Source organism: Penaeus chinensis, chromosome 32, assembly GCF_019202785.1.
Source record: "Penaeus chinensis breed Huanghai No. 1 chromosome 32, ASM1920278v2, whole genome shotgun sequence".
Lineage (NCBI taxonomy): Eukaryota > Metazoa > Arthropoda > Malacostraca > Decapoda > Penaeidae > Penaeus > Penaeus chinensis.
Genome location: NC_061850.1, coordinates 26,336,841 through 26,349,340, shown reverse-complemented (window position 1 = coordinate 26,349,340; position 12,500 = coordinate 26,336,841). Strand labels below are relative to the sequence as shown.

At 35.9% G+C, this 12,500-nt stretch overlaps 2 protein-coding genes across 5 annotated transcripts in view; one reads left to right on the top strand and one right to left on the bottom strand.

The window, feature by feature from the left end:
• Positions 1–7,265, top strand: part of LOC125042378 (TBCC domain-containing protein 1-like) — a 21,227-nt gene extending 13,962 nt beyond the window's left edge. For all 4 annotated transcript variants that reach the window (XM_047637960.1, XM_047637961.1, XM_047637959.1 and 1 more), the window contains 9 exons: positions 2,124–2,232; positions 2,827–2,981; positions 3,291–3,380; positions 3,818–3,964; positions 4,209–4,337; positions 4,627–4,928; positions 5,203–5,348; positions 6,599–6,712; positions 6,957–7,265. In XM_047637960.1, the coding sequence (XP_047493916.1) occupies positions 2,124–2,232; positions 2,827–2,981; positions 3,291–3,380; positions 3,818–3,964; positions 4,209–4,337; positions 4,627–4,928; positions 5,203–5,348; positions 6,599–6,712; positions 6,957–7,058 (1,294 nt within the window). In that variant the 3' untranslated portion in view covers positions 7,059–7,265. The remainder of the gene's footprint in view (positions 1–2,123; positions 2,233–2,826; positions 2,982–3,290; positions 3,381–3,817; positions 3,965–4,208; positions 4,338–4,626; positions 4,929–5,202; positions 5,349–6,598; positions 6,713–6,956) is intronic.
• A 676-nt stretch (positions 7,266–7,941) lies between these two features.
• LOC125042377 (kinesin light chain-like) overlaps positions 7,942–12,500 on the bottom strand; it is a 123,204-nt gene continuing 118,645 nt past the window's right edge. Inside the window, 2 exon segments of the mRNA XM_047637958.1 lie at positions 7,942–9,866; positions 10,095–10,149. Of these exon segments, the coding sequence (XP_047493914.1) occupies positions 9,774–9,866; positions 10,095–10,149 (148 nt within the window). The 3' untranslated portion in view covers positions 7,942–9,773.

The following is a 12,500-nucleotide window of genomic DNA, read 5'->3' as shown; positions in this document are numbered from 1 at the left end:
ATCTCTCTGTCTTTCTCTTCCGTCTCTCTCTGTCTTTCTCTTCCGTCTCTCTCTGTCTTTCTCTTCCGTCTCTCTCTGTCTTTCTCTTCCGTCTCTCTCTGTCTTTCTCTTCCGTCTCTCTCTGTCTTTCTCTTCCGTCTCTCTCTGTCTTTCTCTTCCATCTCTCTGTCTTTCTCTTCCGTATCTCTCTGTCTTTCTCTTCCGTCTCTCTCTGTCTTTCTGTTCCGTCTCTCTCTGTCTTTCTCTTCCGTCTCTCTCTGTCTTTCTCTCCCGTCTCTGTCTTTCTCTTCCGTATCTCTCTGTCTTTCTCTTCCGTATCTCTCTGTATTTCTCTTCCATCTCTCTCTGTCTTTCTCTTCCATCTCTTTCTGTCTTTCTCTTCCATCTCTCTCTGTCTTTCTCTTCCGTCTCTCTCTGTCTTTCTCTTCCGTCTCTCTCTGTATTTCTCTTCCGTCTCTCTCTGTCTTTCTCTTCCGTCTCTCTCTGTCTTTCTCTTCCGTCTCTCTCTGTCTTTCTCTTCCGTCTCTCTCTGTCTTTCTCTTCCATCTCTCTGTCTTTCTCTTCCGTCTCTCTCTGTCTTTCTCTTCCGTCTCTCTCTGTCTTTCTGTTCCGTCTCTCTCTGTCTTTCTCTTCCGTCTCTCTCTGTCTTTCTCTCCCGTCTCTCTGTCTTTCTCTTCCGTATCTCTCTGTCTTTCTCTTCCGTATCTCTCTGTATTTCTCTTCCATCTCTCTGTATTTCTCTTCCATATCTCTTTCTTTCTCTCTCTCTCTCTTTCATTTATATTTTTACATTCTTTTTCAATTCCACCCTCTATTCTCCCCTCTGTCAATTTTAGTTCATTCTTGGTTCCTTTTATCACTTTTCTTAAGAGTCATTGATTCATTAGATTTAGTGTTGATACAATTGTTAGTTTACAAGTAAGTAATACCTAATAAGGGACTTTTCATTTTCATTTTTCACTATCTGGTATGCACTTCCAAGTCCTTAAATTTTTATTTTATTTCATGGAACTGTCATGGTTCATAGTTTCCTTTCCTAATCACTACTTTGTTGATTTTGACCTGTCAGTAATATGCCTCTTGACAGTAGCCTAGCAGTAATGATGTCATCGCAACTACTGTGTTTTAAAGTCTGTCAGCCATCTCGGTCATAAGTATTCTTTGCTTTAGAAAGGGAAAGGGTTAATTGCTTTGGTTCTCTTTGGTGGGATAACCTCTGGTCTCGGTTTCGATGATCTGCGAGCCGCGACCTTCCCCCTCTCTTCCCATCCTAGTATGACAAGGATACAGACAGTCATAAACAACAGCACATTAACAACATCTGCTACCTCAAATAGTTGATGGGATGCTGTGCTTTTTTTTTTATTATTAATTGATTTATGTACTTTTCTGATAAGGGCCCAGATGTATCTCCTCAAAAGTCACTGTGTTAGGGGAAATAAAGAAAGAGAGTGCTGGAAAAAGAAAAATGATGTTCCAGAGATATAGCTTTTGAGTTTGCTTTCAGTTTCGTTAGAGACAGCTGGTCTGACACTGCTTACGAAAAGGGGGGAAAAAGCCATTAACTAAAACTTACCCTGCCTTGATTCATAGAGATTTCAAAAGGACAGTTGGCCTTACACTCTGTCTCTTCCCTTCATCCTTTCTCTCTTATTGTAGCCCAACTCTTCTCTTCATTTCTGACTGTACAGGTTCTAGTTCATGTTTATAAGTAGTTGGGATTTGTCAGGCATTTATATTAGATTGCCTTATGTAGTACCTTAGTCTGTAATTGTTTCAGAATGGTAGACTAGAAAGTGGCATATTTTGTAGGACCATGAAGTACACCTCACAGTTATTTCTTTGCTTTGTACACAAATCACTTAGTTCACCACTCAAACCATTCTCCTGTTTATCGCTAATATCTACCTGCGTGTTGAAATATGTCTTTCTACGCATGATATCTATTTGCATTTTTGTTGCATGTTAACACTGGCTACTGACACATATTGTATTACCGTAATCTGTGTTTTATTATTTTTTACTTTTGTTATCTTTGGTCATATATTTTGAAGATGCCAAAATACCCATTTTCATTCTTATCATGACTTCTGTGTAAAGATTCCCTAACTCTTGTGACTCAGATGGCCCAATAACAATAGCACAGGGACCTCCCGAAAGCAGTTACTCGAAGAGAAGCACTCGGAGTTTGTACGGGAAGCGCTGCCAGAACTCCTAAGCCTCTTAGCTGGGGTGAGTCCACTCGGATCTGTTTACCATTCTGAGTCGCACTTTTAACGCTACAGTGACGGTGCCAGAAATCTCTGGGTGTCACTCATTCCAGTGACTTCTGGAACCGTCCAGCTATTTGACTGGGGAGTCCACTATGTGTAGCAGAACTTCCCGCTTGCCTTGCTTTAGCTTTTAGCTGTACCCGTCACAATGAGTTGGTTTTTCATGATGGCTATAGATGTGCCCAGCTGTAAGAGGTTAAGGCATGTGTGTGTCCCTTGATAGTGACTGAATTGTCGTGTGTAGTGAACTGGCACTGAAGGCTTGTAGGAAGGAGTGTTTTGTTGATGTTATACTTATATATAAATTTTGTATGTGCATTGTTTCATGAGTGTTCTAGTAATTGTTATGAAATGTCAATGTAAAATGTTTGGTCATTATTGTAACTTCTAAGACTTTATAGTGGATTGGTATATACTTGTATATTTTTGTTAAAAATTAATGCAATTGGCTCCATATTTGTATTGGTATTGATGCTTTAATACGTCTTTGTATTTTTAGAAATAAGTTAAAAATGCATATTGATGATCATTTACATTTCCTTCCTGCTCACAGCATTTACAAGTAGAAGACACGGAGAAGAAAAAGAAAACAGGAGATAAACGCACAGCAAGAGAACTGCTAGGTTTTATGAAGTCAGCAGGTGTCCTGTCCGTGGATGTAGTCAATTCGCTCTCCTTCATCCTGGGAGCATCTGTGCAGGGAGAAAAGTAGGTGTTGTGTTAAAAAAATGTGTTAGATTTAGTGTGCATCTTTACAGTATAGTAAAATATGTTCATGATGTTATATTGCAAAATGGGATACCTTAGCATACTTCTAGAGGCTAATAACACTGGTAATAATATTTTCAAAAGAAAACTGAGACATGATACTCAGTGCACAATGTTAATGCTAGATGTTGCATATATTAGTGCAATGAATATATATCAATTTAACCATTAATCATTTTGACAGAGTATGTTGATTTCATACAGGGTAAAATATTTGCAAACTAAAGATCTTTTTTCCTCTTTTGGCAGAACAGAGAGAGACTTATTATCTGTGGCCACAGATGCCAATAATTGCTATAGATCTGGATATCTTAGCAAAAAAAATGCCTTCCAAAAGGGGTAAGTTATGCTCCTACTACCTGTTTTTGTTACATATGCACAAGTATGATATACATGTGCTTATATCTTATATACTGTATATATGTATCCACACATTTGTTCATACTTATAAACATGCATACTTACATACCTACATACATACACACATATATATATATATATATATATATATATATATATATATATATATATATATATATATATATATATATATATATATTTATATATATATATATATATATATATATATATATATATATATATATTTATATATATATATATATATATATATATATATATATTTATATATTTATATATTTATATATATATATATATATATATATATATATTTATATATTTATATATATATATATATATATATATATATATATGCATTGTCTTTATATTTGCTACATATTGCTGATGTTTTTGCACAGTCTGTTTGAGCAGTGGTTACTGAGAGGGTTGGACTGGGCACCACACGGGGAGTGGCTGTGTGTGCGTCGAGGGTGTAGACAATCGTGGCCAGTCGTATCTTTAACCCAACCTTCCCATCATAGGCTTGTAGCTTCTCCAGCACCAGGGTGAGAACTTTAAGTTGTGTTTTTATTATAGATAACCAGACTGTTATTTAGAGGGTTACTCATTCTGAACATGGTTTTCTTGAGTATATTTTCTTATTTTGTTTTAAGTTATTTTATTTTATCTTATAATATTCTTTAGTAATTATCACTGAAATCAAGTCATGGAAATAAAGAAATATCTAGCTTTTATGGCGCTGTCTGTATATAGATTATAATTGCTGAAGTTTACCTTTAATCTTTCCAGTCACAGACTCATGTACATATGTGAACTGGTGGATGGCATGACAGCCTACATGGGCGAAGAAGCAACGTATACAGATCTGAAAGTGCGGCGATGTTCTAAATCAAATATATTTGTCCTCCAACCCCTTAGGTAAGGAAAGAGGAAGGCATTTTCAAGGGATCCTTTTTATTTAGTAGTGATTGTCCTGTTACTCATGTTTCATCTTTACAAGAACAGAATTTGAGGTTGTGAAGGGAATGAGTTTCCGTGATCAGAGTTCATGAAGAGTGCATTTTAGGGGAATAATACTTCTTAGGGTTTACTTTCAAAAATATCCATCAGTTCAAAATGTAAACTATTGGTAGGCTAAAAATTAGTGCTTGATTCTTAAATAGGTTTATGATATTTCCTGTTGTAATGAATCATTTCTTTCTACCAGACATGCAGTCATCCACAAATGCCATGACACCCGAGTTGTGCTTGGGCCCGTGGCAGGACGCGTTAAGTTAAGTGAATGTCGTAACACTGTTGTTGTGTGTGCAGCAAGGTCCCTGGTCATAGCAGATTGCCGGGGCATCGTAATACACACATTGTCTCCCCAGAGGCCATTACTTGTAGGAGGGCGCACACAGGGTGTGACTGTAGCTCCCCTGAATATCCACTATCCTCGCCTCAAGCACCACATGGCCCAGACACAACTTCGCCCTCACATCAACATGTGGAATAGACCCCTGCATCTTGGTTAGTACAAAAGGCCTTGTTAAACCCAATATTGTGAAATTTGAATTAACTAAATACCATTTTTTAAAATGTTTCATCAAAAGGTATATTCAGTCAATTGGTTTGTCTATGGTTAAACAATGTATGAACATCAGTAACTATTTTTTTTCATAGGCTGTCAGGATTGTTATAAATTCCTTTTTATCACCCACTATAGCACTGTTCTCTAGTTTATTTGATGTCAAACTAACAAATTTTTCTCTCTTCAATCCCCCTCTCTTCCATGCCCTCTCAGGGAGTGAAGGTGGTGTTCTCAGTGGTGCGTGTGAAGTGATGAATCCCGAGGACTTCCAGCTGCTAGTCATTCCATTCACCCAAACTGCTCCTGTGGACGGCAGACCCCCCCTCCTTCCCCCAGGTCTTCCTCATGAGTTTGCTAAGGTGAGAGCTGCCTCTTTTTATAGAGAAAAGGAGGTTTGTTGATATTACTTTACTCAAGGAAAACTATTGATAACTTAGAACTACTCTGTCCCAGGGGCAAGTCTAAGCAAGGTGATTGATAGTCACCTGACTTAGTTCATCCTTTCAGCTACCCACAAATCTTTACACTCCCTACACCACAACACTGTGCCCTCCTTTCTGCACTGCCAGAAGCACAAAAACCCAAGCACTACCACCTTTAGGTTGGGATGCTTTTAGTTGTACCTTGCAAAATAACAAAGCATTCAGAACCTTGACCTGGCATTTCAACAGAGGTCGACAGATATGCCCCAGCTACCTAGACCTGGTTGTCTAGGTAGCTGGGGCATATCTTCTTTCCCCCCACCCCCATTGTGTAGTGTTTATAGAGTTGTCTTGAAATTTCTTCTTGATCTTAATTTTTCATTATTGTCATTATTATTATATTGTAAACATTCCTGATATTGTCTCGTAAGTAAAAAAGGAGAAATTGAACTTCTCAGCTGTACATTAAGCGTAAGTCTATTCTGTCCTGGGATCCCTAGACAGGAGTGCCAAAGTCTGGTCAGCTACAGAGAGGGATGCTTTTACGGGCTACTTCATGATTCATCCATTAATGTTCTTTTCAAATTCCTGCTTTTATAATCCTTATAACTGGTGTTCCACAAGTAAATAACTTCCAAAGAGAGCTCCATGTTTTTGGCACGTCGGGGTGGGTTGAGGTATATGTTCGTTAGTCGAATGAAAGTTTATCTGAATAATCTATAAACATTTAGTGAGATGTCATTGTTTGATGCATTATATCTGTTTTATAATTAATTTTGTTTTTATCTTTTTTATTTAAGGTTCTAAGTAATGAGTTTACCAGTAATTATATTGTAGTTTTTGTTTCAGCAATATCTTTTAGCTCTAGGCAGGGATGAAATACCAACATAGCATTTTCAGGCTGCAGAGGGATTTTCATCTCAGATCTAGCTAGGGAAGCATCCAGCTCTGTAAAGGGATCCCTGGACAGAATAGATTAATGTGACCGGCCCTTTAGTGGTGTCACATTTTAGGTCATTATCTTCCATTCATATTTATAAGATTATGAATGCAGATGAAAATTACCATTGTCATAACATACTCTCAGAGTATCGTAACCTAATGATTTTATTTCTCCCCCCCCCCCTCCCCTCTCTCTCTCATATATCACAATGGGCTTCTATATTTCTTTCTTTTTCATTCCCCAGAGTGTAGAAGAAGCTGGAAAATGTGTGTCTAGTTTCCGGGCAGAAGTCAGGGATGCAGACTTGACGCCAGAGCAAAGAGCCATTCTGCAAAAGGCTATTGATGCAAGATTCAAGGTGGGTTTGTAACAGTTTTTGCTGTTGGATCACACTTATGCTGGGTCTACATTTTTCTTTTCTTTTTCTGTCTCTTTCTTATAGCCTCTCTTCTTTTTCTCATTCTCTTTCCCTCTCTTTTTCCTTTGAACTTATGTACAGCATAAGTTTTGTAGCATGGTGAATGCATTATTGTTGGTGTAAACCAAAATACACAAAAGGAACAAGTACACACAGATTAATATATACATATTTTTGTTTTCAGGCTTGGCTGAGAGATACAGGTAAACAGCGCGAACTTGATCAACTAGAAAAACTTGCTTTAACACTGAAATATGAAAGAGTAGCCAAAACTACAGCAATTTAAAGATATTGTTGAATATACTTTACGTAAATATATTTAAAGGTTTTAATTATATAATGCCATAAAAGCATCAATGATTAATGGAAAATCTGCAATAAGCCCCAGTGATTTTAAAATGGAATTTCATCATACGATTTGATTTTAATTTCTTATACTCAAAATATGTAAAATATGTTACCATGTTAAGGAAAACAATAAAAAGTAAAAGTTTGTATTGTTTTATTTTTTCCTCCTTTGGTTTACTAGGATGTGAAGGAGCAACACATTTCAGATTCACTGTTGGCAATTCTGTAATTTATTCTACCTTTGTTAACCCAGTTTTTTTTGGTTTCAATAATTCTGTTTGTCTTAAATGTATTTACAATTGAATTTAATATTTTTTTATGGTTGTTTTTCCTGAGTCAAAAGAGAAAATATTAAATAATAGGTTCAGTTAGAGGGAATCATCAGTGATGGAGGAAAAAAATTGTGCATTGTAGCCATACAACATATATCTTAGCAATTCTGTATATATCATATATTGATTATGAACCTAAATTTATATGAAAGATTAGACATCTACTAAATTTGCTTATTTGTAAAACATCTGTAGTTTAGACATTTCTTACCCATAAGGAAATTAGGGTAAATCAGATGTCAAACAGTGAGAAAGAAAAATAAAAAAAAATTTGCCACTTTGACATACCCATCACTGTTGGGTTAAGACAAGACTAATATGTGGATTTGTGTTCCTTAGTATAAGAAGGTAATTTCTTTAGAATTACTATGATGAACTAAAACAGAATTACATTTAATTGACAAACAAACAACTGCAGGGACAATTTATATCGAATCTCCCTTGAATTTCAAGTACCCCTTATGATTTTAGGATAAGTAGAAACATATGCATAAGCCATCAAGTTGTTTATTGATAACTTTTCCTACATCGGTTGCTGTGTCACCGTGGGAATGCACAGACAAAAGCAGACATGAAGCTAACAAAAAAGTTAGGTTGTGAACGTTCAGACAGCTGAAATGATGAAATCTTTACAACCCCTGTGCAAGATATACCAGTTGACTAACATTCCTATACTGCCAGCAACTGTATTTATATAGTACTGGAAGTGCAAGAATCACAGTACAACTATCTTCTTTCTGAACTAAGAGATGGGAACTTGTGGCCCAAATCTCGTAGTTCTTTTTAGTCACTAGTGGGATAAATAACTGTTTCCAGGGATATTTTCCTCATATTGTGTATATATTTAACCCTGTATGGGACACTGGTTCAAGGGTAACTATAGCTTCATCCACAACAGGATGTGCATCATTTTCTTCTTGGTGGATATAATGCATATGGTCCTTAAAGCTACACTGAAAAATAGTTTTGCTCGTGAGAATCATGAATGAAATTAAAACAATATATTCTTTGTATAATTTTGACCTAGACACAAAACTATTACAGAAATAAATATAACACAAAATCATCTTAACCAAATTAAGTAATACAAAACTGGAAATGTACAATATAGCCATTTACAACAACATACCAAAATCCACAATGTAAGAAACTAAAAAAGTGAAATGACACAAATCTCATAAATAAAAGACTAGATAGCTATCAAGATCCTCCTGGAATGGTATGTCAATGCCTTGTTCAATAAAGCACTCTATCATGACATCAAAGGTAAATTTTATGTTCTGCCAGTACAGAGACATTGAATTAGTAAATATTTATTAAATATAAACTTTTTTTTATTTTCTTTTTTTCACATGCACACCTCTCACTCAAGATTGCAATAATGGATTCATTTGAATTACAAAAAGGAAATTCTTGGCCATTTTGTGACTATACATGTGCAGAAAATCATAAGAGCTGCATGGACAAAAGTTCTGTCCAGGCTAAGAGATGAATACTTTGGAACATGCTATTATGAGGCTTTGGAAACTATATGCAGACTATAGCACATTATGTAATTGTTATTCTCTGGTAACTACACTCTACCAGTTTCAGGGATTCAAATGCAGCTTGGGCATCCAAACACAATGCAATGAATGTGTCAGTGATGGTACTACAAAACAAGACAACCATTTCTAATCTACTTTTTTTTTCTTTTTTTGACTTTCCAGTGTTGAAATCCATAAATTTCTGCTCTTTTATTTTATACATTTTCATCCTGTAAAAATCTAAAATTCCGTTACCTGTCCCATGCAAATCAGTACCCCTTGGTTTTCTGTCCTTGGTTTCCTACCCATTTTTCGAACTGGAAGACCAGGCTGCCATCTGCTAATTTGGGCTTTTTATTCTCTTATTTATTCCATTATTCTGCCTCTCCAATTTTTGATTTCCACTGCATAAAATCAATGATGCAATGTAATCGATGTTTAAATACCTGTCCTTGTTTTATACACAACTGCTCTTGATGTACTATGTCATGCAAAAGTAACTTTCTCAAAGTTTTAAATGCCCCACCGTTAACTGTCACTAACAATGGGTTATGGTTATTAAGTCCTGCACACACACAGACATAGATAGAATTTTCATAGGAACAATCTATAAAAACACATATCTAAAGACTGCTCTGGTAGGTTGCTTACGTACAGAACATAAAGAACAATTCTCTGTCCTTATGTGAAAAAGCAAGGACAGGAGGCTCTTGTAATCTACCATGAATAGATCTTTCCCATTGCTTATGATAATTAACATTAACGCAGAAGGAACAGCGAGCATGAAAGTAGTCTCTAGCGCAGGCCAGGCGAGGCAGAAGCAGCTGGTCGGGAAAGGTGTTCTGAGCTCACTGCTCGACCACGCACAGCTAGGGGAACCTGTAAGGACTGTTTAGATGGGAAGTATTACTATACAAGAATACAAAAAAGGATACTGCACTGCTAGTGTCATGAATCAAAAGAAATATACATATCCTTATGGATTTTAGTATTAAAATTATCATTATCCTCAATATAGAAAATAGTTTTTTTTTTTTACAATTTTTTTTTATTATTTAATACTTTTTCTTCATAAATTAGTAATAAGCTCTTATAAGCACATCTCGCCACACTAACCTGTTTCTGGGGCTCCTCTCCACTAAGAACGGACAGTGAACTTGCCCGTTTCAGTCTGAAAGAGAGAACAATCTCCAAATAGGATCAACAGCATTTTGAAAGTTTCTCCCTTCTCATTTCATCTTTATGAATAAAAAAAAAAAAAAAAAATCCCAAAGGTCGGATTTCACTCAGAAGTATTTCAGATGCAAAGGCTTTCACTTCCAAGAGCAAAGAGAGAGTACAACAGAATGGTTTACACAGCACAGGGTACTCTCTTAAAAAGGGTAATCATACACAACTTGCCACAACAGGAATCAACCATCCAGAGACCGGGAAAGCCACACAAATTTTCTCAAGATGAAAAGTAGTACCAATGTTAACTTTAAGAAATCCCCTTAAATTGAGCATAATGGAAAATACTCAGTTATATATAAATGAGAAATCATCCTTTTTTTCATGGATAAACAAAAACAAAATCAAATTAAATTAATCAATAGCTAAAAAAATCCCAACTTCCTGTTCTGAAACAAGAACAAAGAAACAAACCACATTAAATTTTGAATCATGCAGTTAGCCACACATTAACAAACACAAGAAATTTTGAAATGATAGCAATGATAAAGTAATTGCCCCAACATACTTTAAACATCCACAGATTCACCACAAAGTTATGTAACCACAACTTACTTGGTCACATGGAACAAAACTTCCAATGAAAAATATTTACACACAAACATACATTGTAAAACACACAACACTAAGCAACTGCAACAACAATAGCAAGAACATCAAACAAGAGACAGAATATGAAGTTAAATATATATTACAGTGACTCAAAACCAATATACATTTAATACATATACTCAGCAGGTAAGCAATTTGTAATCACAAAACAGGTGATTGAGGAAAAGAGAAAGTTACAAGTGAGAGAGACAGAGAAAAGGGAGAGGAGAGGAGAAGTAATGGAAATCTTGGGGGGGAAGGGGGGGGGGGAGAGAGAGAGAGAGAGAGAGAGAGAGAGAGAGAGAGAGAGAGAGAGAGAGAGAGAGAGAGAGAGGGAGAGGGAGAGGGAGAGGGAGAGGGAGAGGGAGAGGGAGAGGGAGAGGGAGAGGGAGAGGGAGAGGGAGAGGGAGAGGGAGAGGAAGAGGAAGAGGAAGAGGAAGAGGAAGAGGGAGAGGGAGAGGGAGAGGGAGAGGGAGAGGAAGAGGAAGAGGGAGGGAGTGAGAGAGAGAGAGAGAGAGAGAGAGAGAGAGAGAGAGAGAGAGAGAGAGAGAGAGAGAGAGAGAGAGAGAGAGAGAGAGAGAGAGTAGGAATGAGAAGGGGAAGAGAGAGGAAAAAGTAGAGGGGAAAGAGAAAGACAGGAAAAACATTAGAGAGAGCATTTATTTATGATAGGCAGGGATGCTAAGATATACATCACAGCCACTCTTATCACAGAATTCAGAAATGGAATGAAACTGCCCCTTCAAAATGGACATCTAGAGTTGGGAAAGAAAGAAAAACAAAATTAAAGTTTTGGTTCTCCTATATATCTTTTTTCTTTCTTTCTTTTCTTTTGTACCTAAAAACAATACCAAACTACAAAATTTGAATCATCAGCCCATCAGAATTAACTAAAATTATATTATAAATCTCTGGATACAAATATGAATGCTTATCAATTTTTACCAATTTTCACTATATACACAACCCAATAATTTTTCTATTCTTTTCTTTTTAATCTAATACCAATATCAATGTAAACAACAATCTTAGTCAACATCACAATAATAAAAAAAATCATTAAAAAATAAAATAATTAAGTCTATATCCTTAACATACACATCAAGTAACAATAACAATTTCGTTTTCCAAATATTAACAATTCACCAAACAGAAACTTGTTTACAGAGAAATACTTAGTAGTAACTATGACTATTCATTTAGAATATTTGGTTTATCCTGAAAGCTTATCTGTTACATTACACCAGCAAGACTAAAGCAAACTGTGCATATGAAGCATTCTAATTGCAAATAGAAACACAAACTTCACTTACCTTCATAAGGAGTACACTAACACTGTTGGGCTTTATTTTTCCTTATCTTTTTCCCATAACTCTAATCTAAATACCAACAGTGTTATGTTTACCGTGTAAATTTAACGTGTAAATTTCATAAAGACTTGGGGTAGAAATGGAAATTTTAACTAAGAAGAGTCTGAATTCACTTTAAGAGCTTATTTACATATGATGACTTATCACCATTATCAAACTTTAATGAACTAGATCCCATGATTCTTTATTTTTACCTATCATCAGCCTAAAGTTTTAGTTATTAATTTCTAAACTTTAAAAAATTCCTTCCATTATCTTGACCCTAAACATAATCAACCTTTGGAATCCTGAGAGAATACCTAATAACTATTCTTTCATCATCGGGGTTCAG